The 10,231-nt window shown below is 54.8% G+C and overlaps 1 protein-coding gene across 2 annotated transcripts in view; it reads left to right on the forward strand.

The window, feature by feature from the left end:
• Positions 1 to 9,416, forward strand: part of selenoh (selenoprotein H) — an 11,930-nt gene extending 2,514 nt beyond the window's left edge. Inside the window, exons 2-4 of one of the 2 annotated variants that reach the window (XM_041174029.1) lie at positions 1,720 to 1,865; positions 4,879 to 5,003; positions 9,216 to 9,416. In XM_041174029.1, coding sequence (XP_041029963.1) covers positions 1,720 to 1,865; positions 4,879 to 4,979 — 247 coding nt within the window. In that variant the 3' untranslated portion in view covers positions 4,980 to 5,003; positions 9,216 to 9,416. The remainder of the gene's footprint in view (positions 1 to 1,719; positions 1,866 to 4,878; positions 5,004 to 9,215) is intronic. The other variant, XM_041174030.1, reaches the window with a different exon arrangement.
• Positions 9,417 to 10,231: the final 815 nt, after the last annotated feature.

The raw sequence follows: 10,231 nt of genomic DNA on the forward strand, positions 1-10,231 counted from the left end.
TCGCCACGGTAACCAGCCGTGGCCTGCCCGCAGCGGTCCCCTTAACCGGACAACACCGGCTTCGATCCAGAGCGGACTCGGACCCGGAGACGGAGTGAGCTGGCCTTTTCCGTTTGCGCAGCGCACCCGGTCAAATAGGTGCGCGGGGATCTCACCGTGGCCCCCTCCCTCCTTGGGCCCCCCAGCACCGCCACCGCCCGCCTCGGCCTATTGGAGGAAGAGTTAAGTGCCCGAATTCTTGGGGCCCAGGATTTACCCCCCCCCCCCCAACCAGCCGACGCCACTTTTGAAAAGGAAGAGGGAATTATCCCGATGAGGAAATTCAGGCACGTGGGGGGGGGGGGGGGGGTGGGTGGGGAGCTTGTAAAAATCCGGAATGTTCCGCCTGGGCGCGGACCGGCTGAAGGTCAGCTCAAGTAAGGGGTGACGCGCGACTTCGAGAGGGTAGGGGGAGGCGAGGTTTATTGTGGAAGGAGATGCTGCAGCCGCTTTGAGCACAGCAAGATCCCACAAGGGGATAACGTTTTAAAAAAAAATTCGCGGAATGTGGGTTTCGCTGGCCGCGTTTATTGCCCCATGTCCCGAATTGCCCCCTTAAGAAAGGTGGTGGGGTGGGTGAGCTGCCTCCTTGAGCCGCAGCAGTCCCCGTGTGGTGTAGGTACTCCCACAGTGCTGTTAGGGAGGGAGTTCCAGGATTTTGTCCCGTGTGGTGTAGGTACACCCACAGCGCTGTTAGGGAGGGAGTTCCAGGATTTTGTCCCTGTGGTGTAGGTACACCCACGGCGCTGTTAGGGAGGGAGTTCCAGGATTTTGTCCGTGTGGTGTAGGTACACCCACAGTGCTGTTAGGGAGGGAGTTCCAGGATTTTGTCCGTGTGGTGTAGGTACACCCACAGTGCTGTTAGGGAGGGAGTTCCAGGATTTTGTCCGTGTGGTGTAGGTACACCCACAGCGCTGTTAGGGAGGGAGTTCCAGGATTTTGACCCAGCGACAGTGAAGGAACGGCCGATATATTCCAAAGTTGGGATGGTGAGGGACTCGGAGGGGAACTTCCAGGCGGTGGGTGTTCCCCATGTGTCTGCTGCCCTTGTCCTTCTAGATGGTAGAGGTGGTGGGTTTGTGCGGCGCTGTCGAAGGAGCCTTGGTGAGTTGCTGCAGTGCATCTTGTAGATGGTACACACGCTGCTGCTACTGTGCGTCGGTGGGGGAGGGAGTGAATGTTTGTGGATGGGGGGGGCCGATCAAGCGGGGCTGCTTTGTCCTGGACGGTGTCGAGCTTCTTGAGTGTTGTCGGAGATGCAACTCATCCAGGCAAGTGGGGAGTATCCCATCCCACTCCTGACTTGTGCCTTGTAGATGGTGGACAGGATTTGGGGAGTCAGGAGGTGAGTGACTCTCCACAGGAGTCCCAGCCTCTGACCTGCTCTTGTAGCCACAGTATTTATATGGCTGGTCCCAGTTCAGTTTCTGGTCAATGGTAAAACCCCAGGATGTTGATAGTGGGAGATTCATCGATGGTGATGCCATTGAATGGTTGGATTCTCTCTTGTTGGAGATGGTCATTGCCTGACACTTGTGTGGTGTGAATGTTACTTGCCACTTGTCACCCCAGGCCTGGATTGGTTTCTTCCATTCCATTTTTCAGGTCCCAATGACAGTCCCCTCACCACCTCACCCATCTCTCCGGCTCCCTCTGTTACTTTCTCTCTCTCTCTCTCAGCACCAGCTGACGAGTGTATCACCGCAACGCCATGGCCCTCGTGGAGGCTTTGCGCAAGGAATTCGGGGGCATCGAGGTGCAGCTGAACCCGGACAAGCCTCGGAGGAACAGCTTCGAAATCACGCTGGTGACGCAGGAGGGCAAGGGTGAGAGAGAGAGAGAGCTGGCGCACGCCCGGGTCTGTCTCTGCAGGAACGTAAGAAATAGGAATGGGAGGAGGCCATTTGGCCCCTCCAGCCTGTTCCGCCATGCCTGATCATCTTGTGTTTCGATTCCCACATTCCCATCTACCCCCATTAACCTTTGACCCCCTTGCCTGACAAGAATCTCTCTAACTCTGCCTTAAAAATATTCAGTGACCCCCACCTCCACCTCCTTCGGAGGCTGATAGTTCCAAACTCGCACAACCCTCGGAGAGAAAACAATTTCTCCTCATCTCTGTCCTAAAAGGGCCTAATTTTAAAACAGTGACCCCTCTTGTTCTGGACTCCCCCACAAGAGGAAACACCCTTTCCACCTCCACCTTGTCAATACCGTTCAGGATCTTGTAAACTTCAATCAAATCACCCCTCGCTCTTCTAAACTCCAGTGGAAACAAGCCCAGTCTGTCCAACCTTTCCTCATAAGACAACCCACTCATTCCAGGTATCGATCTAGTAAACCCCCTCTGAACCACCTCCAATACATTTACATCCTTCCTTAAATAAGGAGACAAATCTGCACACGGTATTCGAGATGCGATCTCACCAACGCCCTGTATAACTGAAGCATAACGTCCTTACTTTTATGTTCAACCCCTCTGGTAATAAAGGATCCCATTCCATTCTCCTTCTCAATCACTTGCTGTACCTGCAGACTAACTTTTTGTGACTCGTGCACTAGAACGCCCAGATCCCTCTGCGCCGTGGAATTCTGCAGACGGTCTCCGTTTAAGTAACACTCTGCTTTTTTTATTCTTCCTGCCAAATTGGGGGGTGGCCATCTCCTGCGACAGTTCATCGCCACGCCGACTGTTGAGATGAGAGGGTTGCCCTAGCAGGAACAACCCAGGTACCATGCTCAGCAGTTGAGGATTCCACCACCACCCCCCACCCCCGACCTCCCCCCACCACAACGATTGGCATAACCACCTCCCCCCCCGCCGAACGAGTCTGCCCCATTTCCCGACACGGAGCAGGCTTGTGAATAAAGTTGGAGGTCACGGGAGACGTAGGGACGGAAACATAGAAACTAGGGGCAGGAGGAGGCCATTCAGCCCCCCGAGCCTGCTCCCCCATTCAGTACGATCACGGCCGATCCTCTATCTCAGCGCCGCACTCCCGCTCTCTCCCCCTACCCGTTGACACCTTCAGAGTCCAGAAATCTATCTATTTCCTTCTCAAATATACTCAGTGACCCCGGCCTCTGCTGTGTTCGGTGGTGGAGAATTCCACAGTTTCACCACCCTCCGAGTGAAGAGGTTTCTCCTCATCTCAGTCCCAAATGGCCTGCCCCATATCCTCAGACTGTGACCCCTTGTTTTTGAACCCCCCCACCCCAGCCAGAGGAAACCTCACCCCTGCGTCCAGTCTGTCCATCCCTGCGTCCAGTCTGTCCATCCCTGCGTCCAGTCCGTCCATCCCTGCGTCCAGTCCGTCCATCCCTCCGTCCAGTCCGTCCATCCCTCCGTCCAGTCTGTCCATCCCTGCGTCCAGTCTGTCCATCCCTGTGTCCAGTCCATAAGACCATAAGACATAGGAGCAGAAATTAGGCCATTCGGTCCATCGAGTCTGCTCCGCCATTCAATCACGGCTGATAAGTTTCTCAACCCCATTCTCTCGTCTTCTCCCCCGTAACCTCTGACCCCCCTTACCTATCAAGAACCTATCTATCTCGGTCTTAAATACACTCAATGACCTGGTCTCCACCACCTTCTGTGGCAAAGAATTCCATAGATTCACCACTCTCTGGCTAAAGAAGTTTCTCCTCATCTCTGTTCTAAAAGGTCTTCCCTTTACTCTGAGGCTGTGCCCCTCGGGTCCTAGTCTCTCCTACTAATGGAAACATCTTCCCCACGTCCACTCTATCCAGGCCTTTCAGTATTCTGTAAGTTTCAATCAGATCCGCCCCCCCCCCCCATCTCATCCATCGAGTATAGACCCAGAGTCCTCAAACGTTCCTCATAATGTGAAGCCTTTCATTCCTGGGATCGTTCTCGTGAATCTCCTCTGGACCCCACTCTAGGGCCAGCACATTCTTCCTGAGATACGGGACCCAAAATTGCTCACAATATTCTAAATGTGGTCTGAGCAGAGCCTTATAAAGCCTCAGCAGCACATCCCTGCTTTTATATTCTAGTACTCTCGAAATAAATACCAACACTGTCTCCATCACAATCTGACAGTGCGTTCCAGAGACTAACCACTCGATTGACCCTGTCTCCCCCACACTCTCAGACAGTGCGTTCCAGATCCTAACCACTCGATTGACCCTGTCTCCCCCACACTCTCAGACAGTGCGTTCCAGATCCTAACCACTCGATTGGCCCTGTCTCCCCCACACTCTCAGACAGTGTGTACCAGATCCTAACCACTCGATTGACCCTGTCTCCACCACACTCTCAGACAGTGCATTCCAGATCCTAACCACTCGATTGACCCTGTCTCCCCACACTCCCAGACAGCGCGTTCCAGATCCTAACCACTCGATTGACCCTGTCTCCCCCACACTCTCAGACAGTGCATTCCAGATCCTAACCACTCGATGTGTGAAAAGGTTTCTCCTTATGTTGCCGTTGCTTCTTTCACCAATTACCTTTGATCTGTGTCCCCCTGGTTCTCGATCCTTCCGCCAATGGAAACAGTTTCTCCCGATCGACTCTGTCCAGACCCCTCACGATTTTGAACACCTCGATCAAATCTCCTCTCGATCTTCCGAAATGGAGGGATTTTTGGACGCTGAGGGAATTAAAGGATATGGGGAGGTGGGGGGCCGGAAAGTGGAATTGAGGTAGGAGATCCCTCGTGATCTAATTGAATGGAGGCGGTTGGGGGGGGGGGGGGGACTCGAGGGGCCGAATGGACTCCTGCCGCTCCTGTTTCTTAGGCTCTTGTGTCTAGGGCGTGTTTGCGGAGATGATTTCAATCTGTTTACTCCTTCCTTCCTTCCTGTTCCACACAGAGGTGGTACTCTGGAGTGGGATTAAAAAGGGGCCTCCTCGTAGACTCAAGTTCCCAGATACGCATGCGGTGTTGGAAACCATGAGAAAATCTGTGCATTAATACGGGGGAGATGCCGGTTCTGAGGTGAGTGCACTGGAGAGGCAGTGAGCTCCTCTTTTTTAAAAATATCTATTTGTGGGATGTGGGAGTCTCTGGCTAGGCCCAGCATTTATTGCCCATCCCTAATTGCCCCCTTGAGAAGGTGGTGGGTGTCCGTGTGGTGTAGGTACACCCACGGCGCTGTTAGGGAGGGAGTTCCAGGATTTTGTCCGTGTGGTGTAGGTACACCCACGGCGCCGTTAGGGAGGGAGTTCCAGGATTTTGTCCGTGTGGTGTAGGTACACCCACGGCGCTGTTGGGGAGGGAGTTCCAGGATTTTGTCCGTCTGGGGTAGGTACACCCACGGCGCTGTTAGGGAGGGAGTTCCAGGATTTTGTCCCTGTAGTGTAGGTACACCCACGGCGCTGTTAGGGAGTTCCAGGATTTTGTCCGTGTGGTGTAGGTACACCCACAGTGCTGTTAGGGAGGGAGTTCCAGGATTTTGTCCGTGTGGTGTAGGTACACCCACGGCGCTGTTAGGGAGGGAGTTCCAGGATTTTGTCCGTGTGGTGTAGGTACACCCACGGCGCTGTTAGGGAGGGAGTTCCAGGATTTTGTCCGTGTGGTGCAGGTACACCCACGGCGCTGTTAGGGAGGGAGTTCCAGGATTTTGTCCCGTGTGGTGTAGGTACACCCACGGTGCTGTTAGGGAGGGAGTTCCAGGATTTTGTCCCTGTGGTGTAGATACACCCACGGTGCTGTTAGGGAGGGAGCTCCAGGATTTTGTCCGTGTGGTGTAGGTACACCCACAGCGCTGTTAGGGAGGGAGTTCCACGATTTTGTCCGTGTGGTGTAGGTACACCCACGGAGCTGTTACGGAGGGAGTTCCAGGATTTTGTCCGTGTGGTGTAGGTACACCCACGGTGCTGTTAGGGAGGGAGTTCCAGGATTTTGTCCGTGTGGTGTAGGTACACCCACGGCGCTGTTAAGTTGGGAGTTCCAGGATTTTGTCCCCTTTGGTGTAGGTACACCCACAGTGCTGTTAGGGAAGGAGTTCCAGGATTTTGTCCCTGTGGTGTAGGTACACCCACAGCGTTGCTAGGGAAGGAGTTCCAGGATTTTGTCTATGTGGTGTAGGTACACCTACAGTGGTTAGGGAGGGAGTTCCAGGATTTTGTCCCTGTGGTGTAGGTACACCCACAGCGCTTTTAGGGAGGGAGTTCCAAGATTTTGACCCCAGCGACAGTGAAGGAACGGCCGATATATTTCCAAGTCGGGATGGTGAGCGGCTCGGAGGGGAACTTCCAGGTGCTGGTGTTCCCCATGTGTCTGCTGCCCTTGTCCTTCTAGATGGTAGAGGTGGTGGGTTTGGAAGGTGCTGTCGAAGGAGCCTTGGTGAGTTGCTGCAGTGCATCTTGTAGATGGTACACACACTGCTGCTACTGTGCGTCGGTGGTGGAGGGAGTGAATGTTTGTGGATGGGGTGCCGATCAAGCGGGGCTGCTTTGTCTTGGATGGTGTGGAGCTTCTTGAGTGTTGTGGGAGCTGCAACTCATCCAGGCAAGCGGGGAGTGTCCCATCACACTCCTGAATTGTGCCTTGTAGATGGTGGACAGGCTTTGGGGAGTCAGGAGGTGAGTGACTGTCCGCAGGATTCCCAGCCTCTGACCTGCTCTTGTGGCCACAGTATTTATATGGCTGGTCCAGATCAGTTTCTGGTCAATGGTAAACCCTAGGATGTTGTCCCAGTGCAAAATCAGATGTTTCACACAGCACTAACCTTTCACTCTCCATGACCTGCGTCCATGTGAACAGGTCAGTCATGGCTGAGTCGGTCGGTCCACTCTCGTCTCGGACAGATGGTTGGGGGTTCGAGTCCCACTCTGGAGACATGGGTACAGGCTGACAATCTCACTGCCAGTGCCGAGGGAGTGCCGCACTGTCAGAGGGTCAGTACTGAGGGAGTGCCGCACTGTCGGAGGGTCAGTACTGAGGGAGCGCCGCACTGTCGGAGGGTCAGTACTGAGGGAGCGCCGCACTGTCGGAGGGCCAGTACTGAGGGAGCGTCGCACTGTCGGAGGGTCAGTGTTGAGGGAGCGCCGCACTGTCGGAGGGTCAGTGTTGAGGGAGCGCCGCACTGTCGGAGGCTCAGTGCTGAGGGAGGGCCGCACTGTCGGAGGGTCAGTACTGAGGGAGCGCCGCACTGTCGGAGGGTCAGTACTGACGGAGTGCCGCACTGTCGGAGGGTCAGTACTGAGGGAGCGCCGCTCTGTTGGAGGGTCAGTGCTGAGGGAGCACCACACTGTCAGATCGTCAGTACTGAGGGAGCGCCGCACTGTCGGAGGGTCAGTCCTGAGGGAGCGTTGCACTGTCGAAGGGTCAGTGCTGAGGGAGCACCCCACTCAAAAGTTCTAAATTCCAAATGAGACGTTAAACCGAGGTCTTTCTCTGAGGTGGATATAAAAAAAATGCAATGGTACTACATTGAAGAGAAGCAGGAGAGTTTTACCTGGTGTCCAAGGCTCAATATTTATCCCTCTATGGCTGTTATGAGAAAACAATAACAGGTTTTCTGATGACTATAACTTTGTGGGATATGGCATCTTCCTGTGCACATTTTTGCTGCCTCACATCCTACTTGAAGGTGGTGGCTGTACTTCAAACCCACTTCACCAGCTGTTTAACCCCTTGGGGCATCTGTGAATGGGACTATAGAAATACAAGTCCATCTATTTTTAAATGGTATGTTGGCCTTCACAGCAAGAGGATTCGAGTACAGGAACAGGGATGTCTTTCTGCAATTGTACAGGGCCTTGGTGAGACCACACCTGGAATATTGTGTGCAGTTTTGGTCTCCTTATCTGAGGAAGGATGTTCTTGCTATAGAGGGAGTGCAGCGAAGGTTTACCAGACTGATTCCTGGGACGACGGGACTGACATATGAGGAGAGATGGAATCGGTTAGGATTATATTCGCTGGAGTTCAGAAGAATGAGGGGGGATCTCATAGAAACCTATAAAATTCTAACAGGACTAGACAGGGTAGATGCAGGAAGGATGTTCCCGATGGTGGGGGAGTCCAGAACCAGGGGTCACAGTCTGAGGATACGGGGTAGACCATTTAGGACTGAGATGAGGAGAAATGTCTTCACCCAGAGAGCAGTGAGTCTGTGGAATTCATCACCACAGAAAGTAGTTGAGGCCAAAACATTGTATGTTTTTCAAGAAGGAGTTAGATATAGCTCTTGGGGTGAAAGGGATCAGAGGATATGGGGAGAAAGCGGGAGCAGGTTATTGAATTGGATGATCAGCCACCAGCATGATGAATGGAGGAGCAGGATCGAAGGGCCGAATGGCCTACTCCTATGTACTGACCCTTTGACAGTGCAGCACTCCCTCAGTACTGACACTCTGACAGCGCGGCACACCCTCAGTAATGACCCTATGACAGTGCGGCACTCCCTCAGTACTGACCCTCCGACAGTGCGGCGCTCCCTCAGTACTGACCCTCCGACAGTGCGGCACACCCTCAGTAATGACCCTATGACAGTGCGGCACTCCCTCAGTACTGACCCTCCGACAGTGCGGCGCTCCCTCAGTACTGACCCTCCGACAGTGCGGCACTCCCTCAGTACTGACCCTCCGACAGTGCGGCGCTCCCTCAGTACTGACCCTCCGACAGTGCGGCGCTCCCTCAGTACTGACCCTCCGACAGTGCGGCACTCCCTCAGTACTGACCCTCCGACAGTGCGGCGCTCCCTCAGTACTGACCCTCCGACAGTGCGGCAGTCCCTCAGTACTGACCCTCCAACAATGCAGTGCTCCCTCAGTGTGGCCTCCTGCTGCTCATGGTTTCCACGTTCTTGACGAGTGGACGCAATGGGAGAGGCACAGACGGTTGGACCCTCTGCGACCCTGCGGGGGGGGGGGTGGGGGTGGCGCAGGTCAAAGGTTAACCGCCCTGACCCGGCACGCCACCGCTCAAGGGCAGGAGGGGGCTAGGAGCGGCCCCTGGAGGAGCCAGCCCCGCCGGTCGGTACGATGGTGACGAGGGTCCAGCTCAACTGCACTCTCCCGCCCGCCTCCCCGCATCCCTTACGGGGGAGAGGGAGAGAGAGAGAGAGAGAGAGAGAGTGGGAGTGTGTGTGAGTGCTGGGGAGGAAAGGAGAGAGAGACAGGGACTGATCTGGGGAGGGAAGGAAAGGGGTGACAAACACCAGCCTGCGCTCTAACTCTGCGTCTCTCTCTCTCTCTCTAGCAGTTGGAGCAGTCACCGTTCGTCAGCAGTGCAGTACGAATGACGGTGGAGTGAACAACGGGGTCTCGAAAGCCTCCTCGCTCTACCCCGAAGCTTCGGCGTGGAAGAGAGACTGCACCAAAGGGACTGCGGAGACGGCCAGCCGATTCTCACTGGAATTTCCCCCAGCCCCACCCCCACCCAACCCACCCACCCCCAAAGCCAGGGGACCAGCTGGAGTTTGGCTGCAAATCATTTTCTCCCCTGCCCCCACCACCGCCCCCCCCGCCACCGCCGCCAAATTAGAGTGACCTGCAGAGCCCCTCCCTCACGCACCCTCTGAGGACATCTGTCCACTGGCTTCCTGTCGCCACAATCTTCCACATCTGGCTTCACCAAATTTGGGCCGGTGAGACAGGCGAGGGAGCGGAAGGCGACTAGTTTATCGCCCAACCAAAGCCTCGTTTTTCTCTTCCCTCTGTGTCCCCCGCGAACATTATTTACACCAGTAAATCGTTCCAAAAAAACAAATCTCCAGTTTGTTGTCTTGGATTTGAGTGCAAAGGTGACGGTGGTCGGGAGTGCTCGGTGCTGACACTGGGTATAAAGTGGGGAGGGACACACTGTCAGGGTAATGTAGAGGGAGCTCTACACTGTATCTAACCCGTGCTGAACCTGTCCTGGGAGTGCTCGATGCTGACACTGTGTATAAAGTGTGGGCGACACACTGTCAGGGTAATGTAGAGGGAGATCTTCGCCGTATCTAACCCGTGCTGTACCTGCCCTGGGAGTGCTCGGTGCTGACACTGGGTATAAAGTGTGGGCGACACACTGTCAGGGTAATGTAGACGGAGGTCTACGCTGTATCTAACCCGTGCTGTACCTGCCCTGGGAGAGCTCGATGCTGACTCTGGGTATAAAGTGTGGGCGACACACTGTCAGGGTAATGTAGAGGGAGCTCTACACTGTATCTAACCCGTGCTGTACCTGCCCTGGGAGCGCTCGATGCTGACACCAGGAATAAAGTGGGGAGGGAC

Source organism: Carcharodon carcharias, chromosome 24, assembly GCF_017639515.1.
Source record: "Carcharodon carcharias isolate sCarCar2 chromosome 24, sCarCar2.pri, whole genome shotgun sequence".
NCBI classification, from domain to species: Eukaryota; Metazoa; Chordata; class Chondrichthyes; order Lamniformes; family Lamnidae; genus Carcharodon; species Carcharodon carcharias.